Source organism: Sitophilus oryzae, unplaced genomic scaffold (assembly GCF_002938485.1).
Source record: "Sitophilus oryzae breed Bouriz unplaced genomic scaffold, Soryzae_2.0 scaffold_1307_pilon_pilon, whole genome shotgun sequence".
Lineage (NCBI taxonomy): Eukaryota > Metazoa > Arthropoda > Insecta > Coleoptera > Curculionidae > Sitophilus > Sitophilus oryzae.
Genome location: NW_022145957.1, coordinates 2,247,482 through 2,274,017, shown reverse-complemented (window position 1 = coordinate 2,274,017; position 26,536 = coordinate 2,247,482). Strand labels below are relative to the sequence as shown.

At 36.0% G+C, this 26,536-nt stretch overlaps 1 protein-coding gene across 1 annotated transcript in view; it reads right to left on the bottom strand.

Moving 5' to 3' along the window:
* LOC115874888 (inactive rhomboid protein 1) overlaps positions 1–26,536 on the bottom strand; it is a 143,175-nt gene that overhangs the window by 20,176 nt on the left and 96,463 nt on the right. Inside the window, exons 13-16 of the mRNA XM_030890187.1 lie at positions 7,795–8,068; positions 7,388–7,590; positions 1,761–1,934; positions 1,465–1,707 (exon numbers count right to left, since the gene is read on the bottom strand). Coding sequence (XP_030746047.1) covers positions 1,465–1,707; positions 1,761–1,934; positions 7,388–7,590; positions 7,795–8,068 — 894 coding nt within the window. The remainder of the gene's footprint in view (positions 1–1,464; positions 1,708–1,760; positions 1,935–7,387; positions 7,591–7,794; positions 8,069–26,536) is intronic.

Genomic DNA, 26,536 nt, shown 5'->3' with positions numbered 1-26,536 from the left:
CTTCGTGCTAGAGCCCCCAGTATGCCCCAGTTCACCTAGGCATTCCCAGAGAGTTTTGACGATACCTTTAAGCTCATAAGCGTCCCAAGTGCCGCTTGGGGCGCTTGGGACCCTCATCAATATTTGCCGACTGTTTCAGCATATATGTTGATGAGCTTACCTGAATAAGCTCTTCTATTATTTTCTCTCGCACATTGTAGAATGACAAAGATTTCTGTCTGGAATACGGTTGAGTATTTACTCAAGGAAAATGATAAGCTTACCCTTACTCTTTCCCTAAATACTCCAGCTCCTGTTTCTTCAGCGGCCTTTGACCCCTCTGTATACCAGGTTAGTCCATCCTGAAGGAATGTTATATCTTTCCACATTCCTCGATCCATTTTTTTACCTCGAATGGTTTGTGGTAGTGATAAAGAGGGGTCATTTGGACCGATCTCATTTGGATTAGAGGTCCCCCGAAAGAATCGCCCATGTTTAAGTGTCCTGTTTCCAGAGACAACACACTTTGTTGTCAATAGAGTCCCATTCTTGCCTCAGCCTGGATCACTATGTAAAGACGCGGAAGGTCCAGACGCGCCGCCATTGATGCAGTGGGCGTTGATTTCATTGCCCCTGTTATGCTTAGTCTTTGCACCATGCTGAGGCTGAGCATTGTTGTTTGTTGCATTACCTTAGGCCACCATACCAAGGATAAATATGTTACTGAAGGCCTCACTAGTCCAGTGTACAGCCAGTACACTGGAGTAGTGGTAGGATAGTCGCAGTCGCCGTTGCTTACCCGTCCGTACCGATTCAGTACGCGGAGTTATATATACATTTATTTCTATGTAAAGTGAAAATCGTCGATAGATCTTAGTTAAGTAGACCGACTGGTACCAATTTAGTGCGCGTTGAGTTTAAGGAATAGGGGACCACATTTTCTATATATCTACTAAATTAATATACCGGTTGTTATCTCATAAATAAAAAAGTTATAAAGGTGAGCCACTTTTGAAAAACGCCCGATATAGAAGAATTGTTCTTCGAAAAATTGTAGTCTACAAACATCTTTTATTTTAAATTAATCTGTTTTTTTTACATTTTATCCTATTTTTTACCCGAAACAAATTTCATCATATTTGCCAAAATCCTCTCTCTCCCCTACCTGAGATTTAGAAAGATTTAGCTTAACCCCCTTCCCCCTCTAATCCCCTAACGTAATTAATAGACGCTCCCAATAAACCTAATTTTAATAAGCGAAATACTAGCAGATGATGAACAGAAACATAAAAAATCCTATTAATCTTAAGAAAAATACATAATTTCACCGCAATACATTTCACATAGCAATATATTAGCTGAAAATAGTAAAAATGAATGGAACTTGAACTTAGAATAGTTAAAGTACTGCGAGACAAAAGAAAATTGTAACTAATATACACGAGAAGCTGTGAATGCTAGTGATGATGTAAACAGTATATTTACCAAAAATTAGCGGGTTCCATGTAATCGACTTGTTGCAGACTTAAACTCGTGACTAACACTTGTCCAGATCGTGCTTGTAAGTTGAATCCGAATGGTCCAAGACCATAACATAATATTGATATTAATAGTACTAATATCTGGACTGCCGTTACCCAGTACGTAAAAAACGGTCTGTTATCGTCCATGTCATCGATTTGAGCTTGAATTCTTGCGTCTCCCACTACAGATTTTCGATACGAATTCCTAGAAATAATATAATAGGTATGCAATTCGGTAAAAATAAAAAAGTTTTTTACCCGAACACTCGTCCGATCCATCCAGTTCCATATTGTTTTCGATTGGAATTGTCTAATACGTTGTCTAAAATAGAAGTTGGTATATGAGACGATCCAACTGTTGTCCTGTGTTGAGCATGTCTGAGAACTACATCGTGATCCCTAGGCCAGTTTATGCCTGCGGCAGCTGAGTATCTGGAATTGTATGATAATAATATGAAATTAGGTATATCCAGTGACATATGCATGGAAGCTCAGAGAGGTCTGGGAGTATGATTCTCACACTTTCAGGATATTAAATATATAACAGAGAGGTTGCAATAGGACCTAATTATAGAAACTCAGATGAATGAAAATAGTAAATTCACAACTTCAAACATTTCTAGTCAGATTTAGCTAATTCGAACAAGGTTCGATCACTAAATAAATATCACTAAATAAATAAAAAACATATGTTTTCAGCTTAAAAAATTATTAAAAATACAAGAAATGTCCTGAAATCAAAACTATACTATATATTTACTATAATTGGGTATTTACTGGTACAGGATGTTCAAAATTCTACGCCAAATTTTCCGAAATATAAAATAATTATCAAAGTAAAACCTCTGAAGGCGGGTAAGGGGACAAACAACTCACAATCTTTACCTTTTAAAAGATTGTGAGTTGTTTGTCCCCTTACCCGCCTTCAGAGGTTTTACTTTGATAATATGTACTCACACTGGGTTAGAGAACGTTTAGTTTTTTTAAAATAATTATTGTTCTGTGTTTTTTAATTAATAGAATACCCTCTATATTATTTTTTTTAGATGGAGAATTAAAATATGAATACTTGTTGTATTTAAAGTATTTCAACATTTTTAACGGTATCCCAGTTTGCTTTGTATTTAAAAAAACGTAGTAAAATTTTATATTTTAGAAAATTTGGCATACAATTTTGAACACCCGATATGATTTAAGATTACGATATTTATAATAAAGTAAGTACAGACAAACTATAGTATGCAAACCTTTTTCTTATTATTTATTATAAACAAATTTAATTTAATAATTATTAAATTTGTTTATAATACACATATAAACAAATTTAATAACATCTTAAGGCTATGTAAAGTGATCACGAAGGAAACCAAAAATGCAACAATATACTTCTATTTAAAAAACTCATCCCGATTCGCTCACACCTCTTTGAGCCACCCTGTAAAAGTTAAAATGTTTTCCTGAAATAGGCCCGAGTATATACAGTATGATCGAAAAAAAAAACTGCGTTAACGATGGTTATGAAATGAGAGATCGCTGTTACTTTATATGTATTACTAGCGTGTACCAGCGACTTCGTTCGCGTCGAATTAATCATTTGTAATGGTGATGATAAAGCAAAGCAAGAATTTACATTAACATACAAACTGGATAAAATTTTCTCACATTTATGTCAGCATGAGAAAAAACAATATGACGATATTATTATATAACTTGGTAATATTTGAGGGGTAGTTTCATCTCGTTGGAATTGGACTTTCGAAAAATCCGTTTGCCAAAAATAAGCTTTTTAGGTCGGACAAGTGTGCCCCCCGTATTAGAGGAAATTCAAAAAAAAATATACCATTATTTTGCACACATTTTGCACAATTTTGCACATCATAAATGATATTTTGCACACTTATCTAAGAGAAACCAGGGCCGTTTTTCAAACGGGGGGCAAACTTGACCGTTCCCCCCCATTTGTTACGAAATTGATTTATTTCTATGTACATCGATTCGGCCAATTTTGCACAATTTTGCACATCTGTTTTTGAATTTTGAAACCAAACCAAACCACACCCTTCTGACGAAAGTTATAAGCGGTTGAAAATTTGAAATTTCCCCCCCATCTGTGACTAAATTGAATTTTGTTTATATCAAACAAATCGACTAATTTTGCACAATTTTGCACACCTGTTTTTGAATTTTGCACATCATCCTGATTAAAGTTACGAAGGTTTGAAAATTTGCAATATCCCCCCCATCTGTCACGAAATTGAATTTTGTGTATATCAAACGAATCGGCTAATTTTGCACAATTTTGCACAGCTATTTTCGAATTTTGCACACTCTCCTGACAAGAGTTATAAGAGTTTGAATATTTGAAATTTGTCCCATTGCGTGTGAAATGTCCCATTTAAAAATACATAAGTATGAGTCATATTTCGAAAATGATAGATCTCAGCGACGTGAAAAACTGCACAGAACTTAGATTTCACCTTTTCGATAATTTATAGCTTGCATAGAAGAACATTTATGAAACTAAAGATTCTACACACAGATTTGTCCTAGCCCTCTTACTTCCTGAAATACCTGGCAAATTTGAAAATTTTGCATTTTTGACAACCCGCATATTTCGGTTATCCTATAACTTATCGAAAAGGTGAAGTCTGGGTTCCTTACAGTTTTCCACGTCGCTGAGATCTATCATTTTCAAATATGACTCATACTTATGTTTTTTAAATGGGACAATTCACAACAAAATAGGACAAATTTCAAATATTCAAATCCTTATAACTTTTGTCAGGAGAGTGTGAAAAATTCGAAAGTAGCTGTGCAAAATTGTGCAAAATTAGCTAATTCGTTTGATATAAGCAAAAGTCAATTTCGTAGCAGATGGGGGGGAAATTGCAAATTTTCAAACCCTCATAACTTTCGTCAGGAAGGTGTGCAAAATTGTGCAAAATTAGCCGATTCGTTTAATATAAACAAAATTCAATTTCGTAGCAGATGGGGGGGAAATTGCAAATTTTCAAACCCTCATAACTTTCGTCAGGAAGGTGTGCAAAATTCTAAAATAGTTGTGCAAAGTTGTGCAAAATTAGCCGATTCGTTTGATATAAACGAAATTCAATTTAGTCACAGATGGGGGGGAAATTTTAAATTTTCAACCCCTTATAACTTTTGTCAGGAGAGTGTGAAAAATTCGAAAGTAGCTGTGCAAAGTTGTGCAAAATTAGCCAATTCGTTTGATATAAGCAAAAGTCAATTTCGTAGCATCTGCATCTGCATCTGCATCTGCATCGGGAAATTGCAAATTTTCAAACCCTCATAATTTTCGTCAGGAAGGTGTGCAAAATTCTAAAATAGGTGTGCAAAATTGTGCAAAATTAGCCGATTCGTTTGATATTAACGAAATTCAATTTAGTCACAGATGGGGGGAAATTTTAAATTTTCAACCCCTTACAACTTTCGTCAGGAGGGTGTGCAAAATTTAAAAATAGGTGTGCAAAATTGTGCAAAATTAGCCGAATCGATGTACATAGAAATAAATCAATTTCGTAACAAAAGGGGGGGAACGGTCAAGTTTGCCCCCCGTAAAAAAACCGCTCTAGTTTCTTTTAGGTAAGTGTGCAAAATATCATTTATAGTATGCAAAATTGTGCAAAATGTGTGCAAAACAGTGGTATATCTCTCTTTGAATTTCCTCTAGTACGGGGGGCAAACTTGACCGACCTAAGCTTTTTACGTCAAGCAGTTTAAGCAGAATCGTGGTTAAGAAATTACCCAACTTTTTGGAACACCCTGTATGATTTTTTAAAACATTTCAAAATATGTAAAAAAACCAAATAAATTATGCTTGTCCAAGCGTTTTCTCGAAAGACTAACCGTTTTTTAAATAACAAATATTGTAATATTTGGGGGACGTTTTCACCCTCTTGGAATTTGAGAACCTCTACACCCCACAGTCAATCCGTTTGCCAAAAATCAGCTTTAAACGTCAAGCAGTTTAAGCAGAGTCGTGATTACTCAATGGTCATATTTTATAAAACACCCTGTATAAATTTATAAAATATCTTAAAATATGTAAAACAACAAAATAAAATATAAGTATTGAAGAGTTTTTCCGAAAAACTCACCGGTTTCTAAATAAAAAATATTTTAATATTTGAGGGATAGTTTCACCCCCTTAGAATTCGAATTTCGAAAAATCCCTTCTTAACGTAACCTCTACACCCTAAAGTCAATCTGTTTTCCAAAAATCAGCTTTTTACGTAAAGCGCTTTAAGCAGGATCGTGATTAATCAATGACCAGATTTTTCGAAACACCCTGTATACATTTTTAAAAAATCTTAAAATATGTAAAAAAACAAAATAAAATACGTGTTTAAACGTTTTTTCGGAAACTTGACCGTTTTTTAAATAAAAAATATTGTAATATTTGAGGGGTGGTTTCACCCTCTTGGAACTGGAATTTCGAAAAATCCCTTCTTATCGAACCTCTACACCCTAGAATCAACCTGTATGCCAAAATTGAGCTTCTTACGTTGAGTGGTTTGAGCAGGATCGTGATTAATCAGTATGTCAGTCACTTAAGGATTTTATATATTAGCACAGATAACACATAATTGATTATGCGTTATCTGTGATATTAGTATAGATTATATGGGGAATGTCATGGATCGGAATTTTTTATAAATGCTTTTTGTAAACTTCAAAAAAAAATAGAGTTAATATAAAACCGTATACTATTCTAGCTTTATAATTGTATAGTGTTTTATAATTTTTATTAAAAAAACGATAATTCTATTACCCGGCCGGATAGCTGTGGCCATTAAACTAAAATACTACTACGTATACATCTGACTACTACAAAAATTTGTTTTGTGTGTTGTTTGTGGTCTGTTTTTGTTTAAATGTTTTGTTTATTATTTATGTTCGGGATTTATTTTTGAATTAATGTTAATCGTTAGGCAACCAGTATTTCTTTTGCATAATCAAAATTGTCACTCTAAACTTTACATAACCAAATTGTGACTCTAAATCGCTGTCTTTTTTAGACAGATGTCACTTGTATAATATATATTTTTTTATGAATGCTATTATATATATTATTATTCAATTCATTATTCGAATTCTCAGAATGCTGTTAACAAAAGTTTAATTTTAAAATAAAATTTTAGTCAATCACAATTGTTTATCTCCATCATTTACCGGGTTAATAATACAGAATTTACAGCACAATTACAAACAATTTATTATTTATAGTGATTTACAGTAATTTTATTAAATTATACGAATATTCTCGTTGATTATTGGTTTGAAATAAATATAATAATGTCCTCCAATGAAAATGCGAGTTACTAACTCTAAATTCTAATTCTGAGCTGGCAAATGAACTAGATACTTTACCTAGACCGTTATTCAAAATGTTGCAAACCTATCGATGAAATTATGCATGAAATCAAGGTTGGTACAGTTTCAAGTTTCTTACACGTTTATTATAGTGATTTTCTTAGCCGCGTATGGCACAGATCGGTACCCAGTGTTGCCACAAGCATATTTTTCATCGGGGTAGATTATCACGAAATAACGGGGTTAAATTGTTTACCAAAGGGATTATAGATCTACCCCGAATGAGGTAGCTGTGGCAACACTGCCGCTATCACTTTTCCTCTCGCTAGCACGCACGTCACGGCCGTCTCGCAGGCATGCGTCTCGCTCAATTTTTACTCCCAACGCGCGTAAGAAGTTTCACTTCAAAAATAAGTTGTTTACTAGTTGACATAACATTTAAAAAGTCTTTAATTCGGTGTAGACTTGTTCAAAATAATTTTGAATAGAAGTGAATTTTGAATTCACTGTTGGAACATAATCAATAATTGATAAAGAATGTTGGGACATACCTAGGTACGTCGGCAGGTTTGGAAGGCCGATCTACAGTATCTTCATTACTGATCACTTCAACAGGTTTTTCGAAAAATGCTTCTGCCTCTTCTTCGGGGGATGGTAATTGGTTGACCGGTGACTGCTGTTCAGTTTCGGGTGGAAAGCTCCGTGACCAATTCCCTTGCTGCGATCTAGGATGTTGCTTATGCCTCGTAAGTGTCTGTAACATTTGCATAAAAATTATCTATATAGTGAAACTGTAAAAAATACATCTGAATATGATAATAACATAGTTCTCACAGTTTATAGATAGATAGTTACTCAGTGCAAGTTATCTCAGACTTTTATTTTATCCATATAGAACAAACAAAGAATCTAACATATAAATTATTTCGTTTTATGATTAATTGGAATTGTTACCTACCGTAACCACATAATTTAAGCCATTCCAAGTCATTCTGGCTACGGAGTCTTTTCTTCTCAATTCCGTACCACCGACTCTATCATAGCCGTCGGTAATATCCTCCTGTTCACCTGGTAGTACGTCAGGACGCCCTCCGGACATCAGTTGGCCGGACATTCCCGAAGTTCTCGGTGCTGCTTCCGATGCCGTTCTTCTGTGTCTGATGTGCTGCGGAACTTGAGACTGGGTTCTATACGATAAGGTAGCGTACTCTTCCTTTAAGGGACCCATGGTTCTAAATTAAAGAAAAATGCAATACATAGAAATCGTACATTTTATAAAGTATAAAAGTAATACAGGGTATTTAAAAAAAATGTCCCATCTCACGTGGAGAGATTAATAATTCTAAATCACGTAAAAATAAGATTTAATTTTTATTTATTTATTTTATTTTATTTTAAACTACTCCTTACAAACACCAAAAGAATACTTGTTGCAAGTAAGGGACTTAAATCTTAGATATTGACAGATCTACCAGGGACGTGCATATGGGTTATCACTAGAATATTTTTCTAAAAAAAAACATGTGCGCTACTGACTTTTTCTCTTGTTAGCGAAATTGTGCAGGCCGTTTAATTCCGATTAAACGATCTTGATATTTAGTCGATTTCAATCTCACTAATGAGATAAACCCAATTTTAATAATCACAAAAAAAATAAATGATATACCGGGTGCGTCTCAAAAGTGGCTCACCTCTATAACTGAGATTTGGTATGTTAGTATATGACATAAATTAGGAATGATTAACGTATTCAATTGTTTTTGGTCACTTCCTGTTTCACCGGAAATGTCTACAACTTTTGATTTTTAAATGGCACCCTCGGTATTTTTTTACTTTATTCGATAGAAAATGACATTCTCAATAGAATGACATATCATAATATGTCAACTTTTGACATTCCCGCTTAATAAAATATCGTATTTTAAAATTCAATCTAGAGTGCAGTGGCTATGTTAAAAACACCAATCCTTAATCAAAGAGCCTTGGAAAAATAGATTTGATCATCTAATGTTTTTAGTGTCTTTTCCTGGCCAGTTAGAAAATGCTCAAATCGTATTTTTAATCATATCTCAATTTTTTCAAATGGAACATGGATGGCCCATTAGCATATTTGGAAAAAGCATTGTTTTATGAATAATTTGAAACCACACTTGGTATTTCGAGTCAAATTTTCGTTACGAACCGCAAGTTATAATTTCAAATATAACCATATGCGAAAATATCAAAAGTTGACATATGATATTATGTTATTCTATTCAGAATGTCATTTTCTATCGAATAAAGTAAAAAAATACCGAGTGTGCCATTTAAAAATCAAAAGTTGTAGACATTTCCGGTGAAAGAGGAAGTGACCAAAAACAATTGAATACGTTAAGCAATCTTAATTTATGTCATATACTAACATACCAAATCTCGTTATTTTATCTGAAAAAATAAAAAAGTTATAGGGGTGAGCAACTTTTGAGACGCACCCGGTATATAAATTATTTATTTAATCTAATTTATTATTACAATTTATAACACCATGTTAACCTCTAGCACTAGAGAAAATAAAAAAATAATGGTATTTAAATTAATTACAAAATTATATACAGGGTGGTCCGAACTGTATTCCGGAAACTTCAGCAACATATTTTCCAGATAAAAATAAGTAAAAAAGTTCTTATAAATGTATGTCCTAAAATGCTTAGTTTCGGAGATACAGGGTGTAAAAGTTTCATTTTTATTTCGATTTTTTCCAAATAATTTCTGAAGTAACATCAATATTTGGATGAAATTTGGTGTCTGGGAGTTTTTTGATATGAGAAATTCGATTTTGATGTCAATATGGCTCTTACTTGTAGAGGGCGCCACCTACATATTTTTAATTGGTTTGAAGAGTAATAACTTTTCGTCCGTACCTGTATAAAACTACTAAGTAAAAAAATATACATTTACGACGTTTTAACGTAAAAAAGATCTCTTAATAAAAATCGCTACGAGTAATAGTTCCCGAGATATTTGAAATCGAAATTATCAATACCTGTCATGATTGACATAAATTAAACATGTTGACTAAATAGTTAGTAGACGGAAATCATAAATTTGAAATGTTTTTGTGCCAATCATCATTTTTTCGAAGAAAATTTTATGATTAATTTAAAAAATAAAAATTTTCCAAATTTATCTTTTTAGTCCAATAACTATCTACTCGACGTGCGACGTGTTTATTTTTTGTCAATAATGACATGTATTGACTATTTCCATTCTAAATATCTCGAGAAGGGTTGCTCGTAACGATTTTTACCAAGAGACATTTTTTACGTAAAAAAATACGAAAATGTATATTTTTTAACTCAGCAGTTCTATACAGATACGGACAAAAAGTTATTACTATTCAAAACAATTAAATCACATGTAGACGGCGCCCTCTACAAATAGGAGTCATAATAACATCAAAATCAAATTTCTCAAGTCAAAAAACTACTAGATACCAATTTTCATCCAAATATTTACTTTACTTCAGAAATTATTTGGAAAAAATCGAAATAAAAATGAAACTTCTACACCCTGTATCTCCGAAACTAAGCATTTTAGGACATATATTTATAAGAAGTTTTTTACTTCTTTTTATCTGCAGAATATGCTCCCGAAGTTTCCGGAATACAGTTCGGACGGACCACCCTGTATATATTTTTTAAAGTTTTAACATCCTGTAACATTAAAACTATGCATTTTCGCACCATGCTATAGAAACTTTTTCCATATTTTTTGTACTTATTTAACTTTCATTTCGGCTAGTTAATGACATTAAAATTTTTAAAGGTTGCTATTAGACTTGGATTAAGGAAAATTAATAAAATTGCGTTTATCCTTTGCGTTTATCTCATCAAGGAGACCGATATCGACAATATAATATCAAAAGACAACTTTTAATTGGTATTAAACGGTCTACACAATAGTGCTAACAAGAGAAAAAGTCAGTGGTGTATAGGTTTTTGAATATTTCAGTGGTAACACCAAACCAAACCAAACCAAACCAAACCATTTTAGTTTTAGCATTAAAACATGTCGCACTTATAGTAACTTTTACCCTCAAAATTTCATTCGAAAAGAACTTTATAATAAGGAAGAAAATTATAATAAATTGAAAAAAATTAAGACTAACCATTTGTAGCTACGAAACGCATAACCTGGCCTATGTTGATATAAAAAAAATAATACTTATTTTTATGTAAAGAATCTCCCCACGATTTTTTTTAAACACCAGGTAGGCACTGTCACTACTTGTCTGTTTGGTTTGGTTTGGTATATACAAAATCATGACAGGTATTATCGGTTGAAACAATTTTTATGGGTACACAGTTGGAACAGTAAATAGCAGTTGATTTATGTCTGATTTTTGAAATCTTTCCTTTTAGTTTCTTTTCAAATTATTTTCATTAAACAGCTTTGTATTAAACAATACTGTAGATATTAACTATTTCTCTTATGGCCGCTACAGACGTCAACGATTTATCGTAGCGATTTATCTGTACAGTCAATTTGCACAGTTTTATCGAACGTATGTCTGATAAATCGTTGCAGATATTTTCATCTGCACAGATGATCGGCGGTAGTTGCAATTTCTATTCGATAAACCGTTGTCGATTGCGTTTGCGCAGTTTTATCGTTGCGTGTATATGGCGACAACGATCGATCCGAACGATCGTTGAATTTATGAGAGGATGGGCTATTAGACAAACTCAGAATACGCACACGTCCATGGAAAGGTCCTAGTCCTAAAATATGTCGGAACAAGATCAAAGGGGACACCGTAAGCAATTGGAAGAATTTATACAATGTTAATGTTACAGAAATGAAACTTGCTTTTGGCAAATCAAACCAAAATCAAAATGTTTATTTAATAAATTTATATGAGACTATGACTTCCGTTTTAGATGCCAGTCTTTACACCACACCCTACGTGACTTTTTTCTTTAAGCATATCATCAAGCCCAAAAATGCGAATGCATCTTCATCAAGTTCTGTTATTGCCGATGACATGTTTCCGCGCGAATTTCTGTGGAGAACTGACGATCGACGCAGATATCTGCAACATGTGGAGACACTAGGGGTATTCGATTTATCTGTGCAGTTTGAAATCGCTACGATATATCGTTACGTGTGTAGCGGGCATTACTTGTTTTACTTAATTTTCTTACTTTTTTTTTCACTTACATACTTAAATGTTTTTTACTTGTTGAAAACTAATTACCCCAACTATTTTTATAGATATTAAAATACTGAAGACTGATTAATTGGCAATAATTAATTCTTACAATTAGAATTAACGTTGAATAATATATGTTTCAATATTATATTTTGTTTGCATGCGTTTCACTGATCTCGATCACTGTTTAAAACGCCCCTGGGAAGGGGGCGGTTGAAACAAATTGTTCTATTTTTTTAATATTGTATACTTATCAAAATAGCAGTCCAGGAACTAAAATGGAATATTTATTTCGAAGATAGAAAGGCGCTCTTGAATTTACATATACAAACATACTACCATTACTCGCCGACGAGTATTCGACACGCATTAGAAGATGTTTGCGCAAGGCGTTTTCTTTCATGAGCTTTTCTGTGACTGAAAAGCCCGATATGTGATGTTATTTACCTACCGCACTCCGGACATTCAAAAATCTCATTGCTTTGTTGCCTCATTACTTTTTGGTTGTCGCTGTTAACTGAGTTTACAATTCTTCTCTATTGAGTTCTATTGTGAACTGCTTCTTCACAATGATTCTGCATGTTAATCCCCTTTAAGTTTTCGTGGAAAATGTCCTTGTACCTTTTCAGTTGTCCACCCGGCCTCCCCTTACATCTACAAGCTCACCGTAAAGCAGAGATTTTGGTATGCGGTTTTCTTGCATTCTGCATACATGACCAGCCCATCTTAAGCGGGATTTTGTAACCATGACTTCAATACTCTCGCAGTTAGATTTTTCAAGGACCGATACGTTTGAGACATGATGGAACCACCGGATTCTTAATAGTTGTCTAAGGTGTCTCTGTTGCAACTTATTTAATGCGTTCATGTGTCGGCGGTACGGCACCCAGGTTTCGCTCCCATATAACATGGTGGGGATTATAATTGCTCGGTATACTGCAAGTTTTGTTTTTGTACTCAAGTCATGATTCTAGAAAACCCTGTCTTTTAATTTCCGGAATGCTCTTGAGGCGCTGCTAATCCTGTGCTGAATTTCAGAGTCGATATTGGCCTTTTCCGAAATCAAACTGCCAAAGTAATTAAATTCCGCTACATATTCCAATAGTTCTTCTCCGATTTTTATAGCATTGTTGATCTTCTGGGGGAGTGCACATGATTTTGGTTTTGTTGATGTTTAGCTTAAGGCCCAAAGCCTCGTATGCCCAGGTATATGTGTTCAACATTTCTTGTAATTGTTGTAATGTGTTTGCAACTAAAGCGCAGTCATCAGCGTATTGAAGTTCTGTGATGAATTTTGTACGTGGTTTTGCCCTGAGTCTTTTTATGTTGAACAGACCGCCGTCATATCTGTATCTAATGCCCAATCCTCTCTCCTGCAGTTTGATGTCCACTATAATGGAGAGCGCTGCCATGAATATGCTGAATAGGAGAAGCGCTAAGACACATCCCTGCCTAATAACTCCTGTATTTGTCAGGAAGGGATCGCTCAGTGATCCATGATATGACACTCTTCACCGGTTGTTATTATGGAGGCTTTTACACACTGTAAGAAATTTGTTGGGTACACTGAACTTTTTCATAATTGTCCAAAGTGCATCTCTGTTCACAGAGTCGAAGGCTTTTGTTAGATCGATGCTTGCTACCCCTTGCTCTTGAATTTAACATATCATCATCATCGTTCAGTTAATAAACAACTTAATAACAACTACAAACAATAAAAATCAAATTGTTTCAACCGTACCCAGTCTACCCTACCTATGTGTTTGTACACTGTTTTACTTGAAAATGGAAATTCCAAAATGAATATTCACTGATTCGAGAATATAAATTCCCTCTAATGTGAAAAAAATATCAGAATTAAATTGCAGTTGGATAATTTTCCTTAAACTTTTTACGTGTAATTTGTTGTTGCTGCTTGCTATTAATAATTGATGGGCGTGTAAAACCAGAGACAGATGCGGTAAGTTAAACCAGATGAAAAGTTAAATTAACCGAGAACGTCCAGAGCTCCGCCTTTTTAAATATATTTTGTTAAAAATATGACACAGTGTTTGTTAAAAATATGACACTACATAAAAGTTTGCATCAAATGGGATTTTTATCTGGATCGTCAGATGTAGATATTAAAGATCAGGTTCTGAATTCTGGAACTTCGACATAAAAACGTTACACTTTCAAAGTGGTAAGCGAAAGTATTCGATTAGCGGAACACCAAGCAGTCGATTTTGGAATTATCGTTGCCGTGCGAATCGTTTTATGCATACGCGTTGAGCACATATGTATTGGTAGCATAGCAATTTCTCAGATATCTAATCTAGGTATCTAATAGTCAAATGTGGATAAAACAATAAAAAATGTCAATGTTACGTGAATTTCATAATCTATTGTTGAGTTATGTCAACCTATTTTTCTATGGATATGTCATTATTCTTATTATACGAGGGAAATATTAAAAACACTTCTCAGCATTTTCGATGTTTTGAACAATATTTATAGGTGCATAACTGCAACCTAACCAAGTCGTAAATTATCAATTACCCCAAATTGAGGAATTTATAGAAGAAGAAATAGTTTTCACTAGAGAGCAAGAGAATGCACAAAATCACATTTTTTTCTGTTTTAACCGACAGTTCGACAAGTAAGACGATCCTATACCGGGTGTGTCTCAAAAGTGGCTCACCCCTATAACATCTTTACTTTTTCAGTTCCAGAGTCGAGAATTTTTAAATGGCACCCTCGGTATTTTTTTACTTTATTCGATAGAAAATAACATTCTGAAAAGAATGACATATCATATGTCAAGTTTTGACATTTTCACATATGGTTTATTTGAAATTATAACTTGCGGTTCGTAACAAAAATTTGACTCGAAATACCAAGTGTGTGGTATCAAATTATTCGTAAAAAATGCTTTTTCCAAATATGCTAATGAGCCACCCTCGTTCCATTTGAAAAAATTGAGATATGATTAAAAATACGATTTGAACATTTTCTAACTGGCCAGGACAAGGCACTAAAAACATTAGACGATCAAATCTATTTTTCCAATGATCCTTGATTAAGAATTCTTGTTTTTAACATAGCCATGGCACTCTAGATTGAATTTTAAAATACGATTTTTGAATAAGCGAGAAGGTCAAAAGTTGACATATGATATGTTATTCTATTCAGAATGTCATTTTCTATCGAATAAAGTAAAAAAATACCGATGGTGCCATTTATAAATCAAAAGTTGTAGTCATTTTCGGTGAAACAGGAAGTAACCGAAAACAATTGAATATGTCAATCAATCCTAATTTATGTCGTATACTAACATACCAAATCTCGTTTTCTTATCTGGAAAAATAAAAAAGTTATAGGGGTGAGCCACTTTTGAGACGCACCCGATATAGTAACCGTTTTCAAATCGCTTAGCGCAATGGGTAAAGACGCTAAGCGCGTCAAATGAGCACCCAAATCGGTGGTTTGGCGCGGGCTAAACGAAAATTAACGTCATAATATACGCTGAGCGACTAAAAGCGCTTAAATATACGCAACCTAGTGGGCGAATTCGTGACAAGGCAATAAAAATTCTTTTATGATCGAAAAAAGTCGTTTAGTTGGCTTAGAAATGACGATTATATTTTATACATTACATTACATTTACGATAATATTTTACATATGAAATTAGAGCAATCTTTAGTTAAAAGCCAACTCTTACACCGTTCTTTGTTTAATCATATAATATTCCGTATTATTAACGTACTGTACCCAAAATCCGTAAATCTACGCATTAATACGTAGTTCTGGCAACACTCTCTCCGGCAACCACTCACTTTGTCGACCAAAAGCAGAACTACGTTACAGTATTCTTTATCTGCTGCGCTGTAAACAACTATCAGCGCGCAGCGGCGCAGAGCTAAACTAAATCTCGGATAGGCTGACGGTAGCGCCAGCTATATATCGGACATGTTTTGTTTTTCTTCAGTAAACGGTTCTACGTAATTTAGATAAGAAATTAATAAACAAGTATTTAGAAGAACGTTCCGATTATAGAGATACCGTTCCAACTACACTCAGATGCAAAAAAAAGAATTTTAAAGTGTTATATTTCTGTTATTTTTAGTCCTATTTTCATGAATTTTTTAGCAAGCTGTACATAATTATATCAACTTTAACTCGTAAACTAAGTTTTTTATAAACTTTAGTATTTGGCATGGGGGGGGGGGGGGGCGGAAGGGGCGGTCCGCCCCTGGCCTCGTCTTTTAGGGGGCCTCCGAATCTTAATAAGTATTTTTTTATTCAACTGGCAAACAAGGCCAATATGTGTTCGGTATAAAGCAGTTTATAGGTGGAGTATGCAAACCATACGTATACGCCAAATATAAACAGTATAAATGGAAGCAGATATTTACTTAATTATCAATTATTATCAGGCCCCAGTAACTGTCAATGGCATTTTCTATTTAGGAAATTAAATCAAGGGGTAATTTTCTTTGTTTAAAATAACGAATAATTATTATTTTTTATATATTTTGAGACTGAATTTATTTATTTTAGCTTTTAAGTTACTTTTCAATGGTTTCATTATTTATTTTTACTGAATAAACATTTTAAATTACAACCAATGCACAGCATAACTTGTATTCTAGCTTCATTATTGATTATGAGCAGTGAAGTCTTTAGTATAACGGGAGCCACGGGCCTGAGACAGCGAAGGGGCCCCTCGGATCTTGGAAGACTTACAAAATCGCTATATTTTGTCGCGGTATTTCCCTGAAAGCATTTTTAAGAAAAAAATATTTAAAATTTTTGGACGAAAAAAACTACCTGTCAAAAAAATTTGTACAGCCTAAACGTCAAATTTAGTGATTATCACAGCCCCTGTGACATAAAAAAAAGATATGTGGCTATCTATTTCAAAAATTAAATTGTTCAAATGTCATATAATAATGGCGGTAGCTGTCATGGAATTGAGCGATTAAAAAATTATCATAAATATTTTTTCAAATGGAAACCCACTTTTTTTTATTTCACTAGTGAAAAGGTTTTCCAATTCGTTAACTAGACATATTCCTATACCTAAAATAAATCTTTTTTAAGTTATTTAAGATTTAGTTTGAAAAGGTATATTTTTCTTGATTTTATCTAGCTTCCTTTAACATTAAGTGTCAAACAGTCAGACAATTTATTTCCATCTGTCAGAAAATTAATTATTTGAATTTCCTATATTATAACTACTGCCTGCTTAAAAGTTACTGCTACTGGTTAAAATCAAGAAAAATATACGCTTTAAAGCTAAATCTTAAATAACTTAAAAACAATTTATTTTAGGTACAGGAACATGTATAGTCACAAAGTAAAAACGAAAGTAACGAAAGCCTTTTCACGAGTGAAATAAAAAAGGGGATTTCCATTGGAAAAAGAATAATGATAATGATATGCATAAAATCACGTATTTAGATATTGTAGTTCTCTAGAAACTTCGAACGCAGGCTCAGCCTGGGACACCCTGTATAAATACTTGAATTTTGTCAACCATTATACATACGTCATTCAATTTTTACAAAATGTGCATTATAAGTATATCATTATCTAAAGAGACCGGGGGCCACATTCAGCTTCGCCGTCCCGGGCCCCTGACAGGCTTAGTCCGCCACTGTATTGCATCCCGTGGCTGTTATAACTGCCTGTATACGTCCGTTCATACTGTCATTGAGGCTGCATATATCATATTGCGATATGTTTCCTCATTCTTCTTTAAGGACCAAGCGAAGTTTATTTAATAAAGCTTAATGCGCTTCGCAACCTCTAACCCTCTTGGCAAGCATTTCCCAAACGTCGAACATGATGAACAGTTCATACTGGTTTATAGTTTACAATAATCTCCAAAACCGCCTTGTCATATTGAAAAAAACTTCAAAAAGAAATGATAATTGAAAAAATTGCAAATTGTTGATGGCGAGTTCATTTCGCCCTTAAAAATGAACCATGACATGTATTGACATGATCCAAAAACAAAATGCTCAGGAGACATGGTTCTGACCGCAAAATTATATTTTAGGAAATTTCACAAACGAAATTACTGCACAGGGTGTTTTAAAGTTAGGGTAAAAGAACAACCCCTCGATTAACCCTGTATAATATGCCAAATACTGAAGTTTATAAAAAACTGAGTTTACGAATTAGTTGATGTAATTATTCACAGCTTGCTAAAAATTTCATGAAAATAGGGCTAAAAATAACAGAAATATAACACTTTAAAATTGACCAAAAATTTCTCCGTTGCGTTTTTTTGCATCTGAGTGTATAATATCGCAATTAAGATGTTTCCAATATTGGATGTTTTGATTAATGCGTGTTCTGTTTCAAGAGTAATGAGTAAAAACTAACTGCGTTACTTATTTTTAATTGTATAACTAATATTAAATATATGATGGGCTGGCTCTCTCATTTTATATCTTAATTATATGTGCATGAAAAATATATACAATATTAAGTAAAGCAGATTATTTTGCAACAAAAAATCAAATTTTAATATATAGAGGTAGTTTAAAAAGAATATATTTGCTAAAAAATACAAAATTTTCAACCACGAAAAATGTTCCTGAATACCGTCAAACTTTAATCTTTCCTAAATGCATTTGTAACAGCTTGGACGATTAAACCTAAGTTATGGTTTTTTAATGTTTAAGATAAAATTAGCAAACTTTCAGTTTATTTATTCCAAAAAACTGGAAAAGTCCTTTTTATTGACTATGGTTAATAAATTAGTGACAGGCTGTTTCAGCTAATACCGGGTGTTTTTCAAAAGTGGTTCATCCCTATAACTTTATTATTTTTTCAGTTAAAAAACGAGATTTGGTATGTTAGTATATGATATAAATTAGGATTGATTGACGTATTCATATTGTTGCGGACCCGTGTGGACTCGACCTAACCTAAGTTAGGTTAGGTTTTCTAACTATATGTTCCGCCCTCAGATGACCTTAACATCGCATTAAAGAATAGACACCGTAATGATTCATTCGTTCGAGAAGAATCGAGACCCACTAGAATGGACTAGTACATACGAGAACATTCGAAAACCTTCTCTATGCACCTAACGATCTATGGACTATTCTAGATTTCTTTTGCTGTAGGTATAAAAGCCGGCGGCAGTGGCCTAGAGAGGGCAGTTATAAATATACCAGTGCATTTGACGCGCTAAAATTCAAAATAAATTCTTAGTTATAAATCGTTTGTAAATAGTTCTATAAGTCTTTTATCGTTATTGTTTTTGTTAATTAGTGTTAAATAAATAGTGTTTAAATAAATTGTGACTTTCTATCCACACGGAACCGACGAAAAACGTAACAATTGGTGTCAAGTGTGGCGTGTGTGATAGACAAGAAAAATAAAAAAGACTGACCATGGCTCTGAAAAATTGTTGAAAGACTTGAAAGTGTCCGAACTGAAATGCATATTGAAGAAGAGAGAGTGCGAGACAGATGGAAAGAAAAGCATTTTGCAAGCTAGACTGAGAGACGTTTTGGTGGAGGAAGGTGAGGATCCTGACACATTTTACTTCGAGCTGGAAGGTGACCTTGACTCGTCATTGAAAAATTTGCAAGACAATTTAAACGGCAATTTGAATAATTTAGAAGATAAAATGATGAAAAATTCCCAGGATTTAATTAATATTTTAGAAGATAAGATCGCAGAAAATTCTAAAGACATACAGGCCAGCTTTAATAATAAAATAACTTAATTTAGAAGAAAAGATAACAGAAAATTCCAGGGAATTAGAAGAGAAGATAACAGATACACAAGACAAAATAACACAAATTGAGGACGATGTAAATAAAAAAATCGAAATTTTAAAACAAGAAATAGCAAAGGCAAATTCACCAAAATGTCAAGAAACATCGGAGGCACCGAAACTAGTCGAAAATAAGTATATCTCAAAGTCAGTTATTAAGCCTCCACAGTTTGACGGAAAGACCGCTTGGGCCAATTATTTTTGCCAGTTTGAGGCCGTTGCGAGAGCGAACGGATGGACAATCGCTGAAAAGGCTACCGCTTTGACTGTCGCACTGCGAGGAGATGCGACTGATATTCTGCAGACATTGTCACCATCGGAACAGGGAGATTATCAGCAATTGGTACGACATTTAGAAATGAGGTACGGCCAAGCTCATTTGGAACATGTCATTCCCAGCTAAAAAATCGCATTCAAAAGTCAAATGAGTCTCTGCAGGAGTTTGAAGCCGACGTAGCCCGCCTCGTTCGCCTTGCGTACCCTGCTACGCCAGAGAATGTTATGGAGCGGTTGGCAGTACAGGCATTCTCCGACGACTTACGTGACAACGAGACAAGACAAGCACTTCTCCTAGCCCACCCAACGCACTTGGTGGATGCTTTAGCACGTGCCCTAGAATTTGAGGCCGCGAAACAAAGTTCTCGGTCTTTAGGAAGAGTACGGGCCATCGACGAATGTTCTGACGAATCCGTGGAAGGGATTATTCGGAAGATAATGGACCAGTACATGGGCAAGAAGGGACCGATCGTTGCTGGAACTGCGGACAGGTGGGACACGTGCGAAGCCGTTGTAAGGAGAAGAACGAAGAACCGGCTTCGTCGAGGTCGGAAACCTACTAAGGGTCGAAATGAAGGGGCACACGTCGACCTGTACCCAACATGCCCCAACGAAAACTGTTCAAGTCGCCTCACTACAACACAAATTCAACAGCATTTTTGTGGATGGTTTTGTTGATGGAGAGTTCCGGACCATGCTGTTGGATACTGGTGCGACGAAAACTATCATCAGACCGGACATTCTTAAAACATCGAAGAAGGTTAAAACAACACAATGGCGACTACGTACTGCTACGGGGGGCTCCGCTGCTGTCCATGGAGAAGTAAACCTTAATTTTGTTATTGGGAGCACCAGTTTTGAACATCCAGTGTTAGTAGCAGACATCGAAGATGAACTTATTCTCGGAATGGACATCATGACCACTAGAGGTTTTGAGCTAAACCTCAAACAAGGAATTTTGAAAATAAATGAAGAAGAAGTGGTTCTGCATCGAAAATGTGAGGAGACGCTTCGCGTGGTGGTAGCAGAAGATGTTTCGATCCCTGAGCGCTGTGAGATATTTTTGGATGGTTGCCTAGAAGGTAAAATGAATAATGGGAGTATTATTCTGTTGGAGCCAAGGAACCATGACAGCGAAATAGGACGAGGGATCGCTGTTGGAAAAGCCCTGCTACGAGCGAAGAAAACTGTACCGGTGAGAGTAATGAACACGAATTATTATTCTGTATCCTTGAAGAAGGGAACCCTCTTAGGGTACTGTTGTTCGGTCTCCTCAGTCGTTCGAAGCGTGGAAGCCTCCAAAGTTTCGACTTCAAAAATTCCGGACAAAATGGTGAAGGAGTTAGTAAACGTTAAAGGATTATCTCCCGAAAATAGAAGAAAATTGAGAAACCTGATAATCAAGTATCAAGATGTGTTTGATAAAGGAGAAGCAGGACAGAGAGGTCGTACCAATTTAGTACAACACAAAATTGATACCGGAGATGCACGACCAATCAAACAAAATCCGAGAAGACTTCCGCTCGCCAAACGTGAAGAAGCTGATAAAATCCTTCGAGAAATGAAAGAAGAGGGTGTCATCGAACCATCTAACAGCCCGTGGACATCGCCGGTAGTACTAGTAAAGAAGAAAGACGGTACCACCAGGTTCTGTGTTGATTATCGGCAGCTCAATAATGTTACCAAGAAGGATAGTTATCCCCTGCCGAGGATAGACGATACTCTAGACACGCTGGCGGGGTCAACGATATTCTCTACGTTAGATCTGAAGAGTGGATATTGGCAAGTCGACATGGCGCCGAAAGACAGAGAGAAGACAGCGTTCTCGGTGGGCTCCGGACTGTGGCAATTTACCGTCATGCCTTTTGGATTGTGCAACGCGCCAGCTACCTTTGAGAGACTAATGGAGTCTGTGTTAAAGGGACTATCCTGGACTACCTGTTTAGTGTACCTGGATGACATCATAGTGGTTGGGAAATCCTTTGACGATCATCTGAAGAATTTGGAAGAAGTTTTCAAGCGACTAGGGAGCTCTGGTTTGAAACTTAGCCCCAAAAAAATGTCATCTGTGTCAAGAAAAGGTACACTACTTGGGCCATGTAGTCTCCTCCCAAGGAGTTGCGGTAGATCCACAGAAGACCAAGACAGTGGAAGAGTGGCCAATACCTAAAGATAAACATGAACTACGAAGCTTTTTGGGACTATGCACATACTATCGCCGCTATGTACAGGGTTTCGCCACCATCGCAAAACCATTGACCAGACTTACCGAAGGCGAGAGGCGTTTCTCTTGGGACTCAGATTCTGACGAGGCATTCCGAAAATTGAAGAAGGCCCTGACTAGTGCGTCCATACTTAGCTACCCTCTTGGCAACGGAAACTTTATATTGGATACCGACGCTAGCAATGTTGCGTTAGGCGCTGTTCTGTCTCAGATCCAGGATGGTCAGAGAAAAGTCATTGGTTATTTTAGTAAGACCTTGTCAAAACCGGAAAGGAACTACTGTGTAACCAGACGAGAATTACTAGCAGTAGTTAAAGCAGTGGAACACTTCTACAAGTATCTCTATGGAAGAAAGTTCTTGTTAAGAACAGACCATGCTGCTTTGAAATGGCTGTTGCAGTTTAAGAATCCTGAAGGGCAGGTAGCTAGATGGATTGAACGATTACAAGAATTTGACTTCGACACAGAACATCGAGCTGGGGCAATCCATCGGAATGCCGACGCACTTTCCAGAAGACCTTGCGCTAAGGACTGTAAGCATTGTTCCCGAGCAGAAGAGAAAGAAGTGAAACTCCTAAGAACAACTGTGGTTAATGATAGTTGGCAACCCGAAGATCTTGCAAATGACCAAACCAGTGACCCAGAATTAGGTTTAGTAATTAACTGGAAAAACACAGGCCAAAGACCAACGAAATTCCTTGGTAATAGATAACGGACTACTTCGCCGTGTGATCGAGAGACCGGAGGGACAAGAAGAGAGAAGGCAGATCGTCATTCCAAAGAAGAGGGTCCCAGAAGTCTTGGAGGAAGTTCACAATGGAACCAGCGGAGGACATCTTGGTGTTACCAAGACACTTGGCAAGCTGCGTGAACGGTTCTACTGGGTGAACTGCAAAGAAGATGTGAGGGCCTGGTGTAAGAAATGTGACATTTGCGCAGCCATTAATGGGCCACAAAAGCGTGGTAAAGCCCCTATGCGCCAGTACAATGTTGGTAGTCCCTTCGAACGAATAGCGATCGACGTGGCTGGTCCTTTCCCGGAGACGAACGATGGCAACAAATACATTGTGGTAGTAATGGATTACTTCAGCAAATGGGTCGAGGCCTACGCGTTGCCAAATCAAGAAGCGTCCACGATTGCTGATGCCCTTGTTAAAGAATGGATCTGCAGGTTTGGTGTTCCCATGGAGCTTCATTCAGATCAGGGAAGAAACTTTGAGTCCAATCTGTTCCAAGGCGTCTGTGAAGTCCTGAACATCCGCAAGACCAGGACGACTGCTCTACATCCACAATCCGATGGGATGGTTGAACGCATGAACAGAACTATCAACCGTTATCTGGCCAAAGTAGTCTCTGACCACCAAAGAGACTGGGACAAATTTCTTCACCTGTTCCTGTTGGCCTACCGTTCATCCGTCCAAGAATCTACAGGGCAAACTCCAGCCAGCATCGTTATGGGACGGGAAGTGCGCCTACCCTGTGATCTGAAATTTGGTTGCCGACCGGGAGAAGAAGTCGCCGGAGAAGATTATGTCCACACACTACGTCAAAGGATGGACGACATTCATCAGAGAGTCCGCCTAAATATTCAAAGTGCTAGTGACCGAATGAAGGAACACTACGACATTCAAGCTGAGCATGGAGGATACCAACCAGGGAAGTTGGTGTGGCTATATAACCCGCAGAGACGTCGTGGGTTATCTCCGAAGCTACAATCCTCGTGGGAAGGGCCATACGAAGTCATGGATAGAATTAATGACGTCGTATACCGTATCAGAAAATTGCCAAAAGGAAAACCGAGGGTAGTCCATTTCAACCGTTTGAGCCCCTACCAAGGCGAAATAGAAGATCGTGCTGGGACCGTGAGAACCTGCAGCTTTGATCCCCCTGATTCGGAGATGTCCTTTGACGATTTCATGGCCCGATACAACAGCAGTGAGAAGGCTCGCTATGGTGTAACCAAAGAAGATCAACGAGACCTCTTTTCCGTGCCTCCTGATTATTCGCTCGCTCATTGTGTGGCTCGAGATTTGCGGATGTCCAGAGGAATCGCTGCGACGTTCAATGAGAAGTTTGGGCGTGTCGGAGAACTACGCCGACAGGATCCAGAGGTTGGAAGCGTCTTGAGGCTAACCGACAATGCACATGGTCAAGCAAGGCACATCTTCTACCTGGTCACCAAGGAATGGTCCCCGAGTAAGCCGACTTATCTCAATCTATGGAAGACCCTGATTGAACTGAGAGAAGCCCTGCTAAACAACAACATTGCACGATTAGCCATTCCGAAGCTGGCGTGTGGACTCGATGGTTTGAGTTGGCGTACAATCCGGAACATGATTGAAGTCTTGTTCAGATTTACGGGAATCGAGATCCTCGTTTGCTGCTACAACCCAAAGCTGAGATCGGGAGAGAAAACTGTAGACTGCTATTTCTACCAGACTTCTCAATGTACCAGGGGCCAGCTTTGCAAATACCTTCATTCACCGTGTACATCTCAGGACGAGAGTACATCTCATGTACCTAAGAAGGGGGCAGTGTTGCGGACCTAACCTAACTATATGTTCCGCCCTCAGATGACCTTAACATCGCATTAAAGAATAGACACCGTAATGATTCATTCGTTCGAGAAGAATCGAGACCCACTAGAATGGACTAGTACATACGAGAACATTCGAAAACCTTCTCTATGCACCTAACGATCTATGGACTATTCTAGATTTCTTTGCTGTAGGTATAAAAGCCGGCGGCAGTGGCCTAGAGAGGGCAGTTATAAATATACCAGTGCATTTGACGCGCTAAAATTCAAAATAAATTCTTAGTTATAAATCGTTTGTAAATAGTTCTATAAGTCTTTTATCGTTATTGTTTTTGTTAATTAGTGTTAAATAAATAGTGTTTAAATAAATTGTGACTTTCTATCCACACGGAACCGACGAAAAACGTAACAATATGTTTTCGGTCACTTCCTGTTTCACTGAAAATTACTACAACTTTTGATTTTTAAATTGCACCCATGGTATTTCTCTATTAAACATTTTCGCTTAAAAAATCGTATTTTAAATTCCGATCTAGAATGCGATTGCTGTGTTAAAAATACTAATTTTTAATCAAAGTACCTTGGAAAAATACATTTGATCGTGTAATGTGTTTCATGTCTTGTCCTGGCTTGTTAAAAGATGCCCAAGCCGTGAATTTAATTATTAATCGTTTAATAATTTTATTAAATGGAACGAGGGTGGCTCATTAGTAGGGTTGTGGATTTCACCTGTCAATTTTTTCCGTCAATTGACCCGTCTATTGACCAAAATAATTTTAAAAGTACAATGAAACAAATAAAAACAAATTAATATTTTATTTCACATAATCATTGAAATAATATATAAATAAAGAATATTTTCTTTTTAAAATAAAAAAAAAATAAATTAAGTAATTAACAAAAACATATTTCTATTTTAACTTAATATAAACAGGGAACATTTCAAAGTTATTTTAAAAATACTCTTATATTCTAATTCAAAACAAACAATTAATTGACATAAGTAGACAGTGGTAAGTTCTCATCTTCGTCTTCATAGTTGATGTCATGGATGTCGATGTCTGAAGACGGACATGTCATATTCAGAAGATACATATACAGAACTTACATTGAGGTCAGTAACCCTTCCATTTTTGTTTATTATATTTAAATTATATTAACATAAACAAGTTTACCAGATCTTGTAGTGGTCAACCTGTTTCTTAATTTATTATGAACAGTTCCCCAAGTTGACAAGTTTCGTTCACAAGAAGCTGAGGAGGCCGGCATTCTTAGTAATTTTGCTGCAACATTGTGAAGCACTGATTTATTCTGCCAACTGTCCCACCAAGTTGATGGTGTAATATCTGACGCTGATGGTGTAATATCTGATGTTTTACATACTGATTTGATACTTTTTACGGCTGTCCATATTATTCGATTATTGAATGCATTTGATGCTGTTCTAAAATTTGATATCTCTCCAAGTATTTCAATTTCAGATTCATTGATACCAAGTTATACGATCAACGTAGTCGCGCGTTACAGTTCTTCTGGAGCTAGATTCTCTCCTTTATATCTAGAATCGAGTAAATATGGTGCATTATGCGTGTCGGTACAGGCCATATCAATTCTTATTACTGATGCAGTTGTTATTTTTTCCGATATTTTTATTGAGATTTTCCGAATCGCTAAGTATCGTATTCCTTGAAG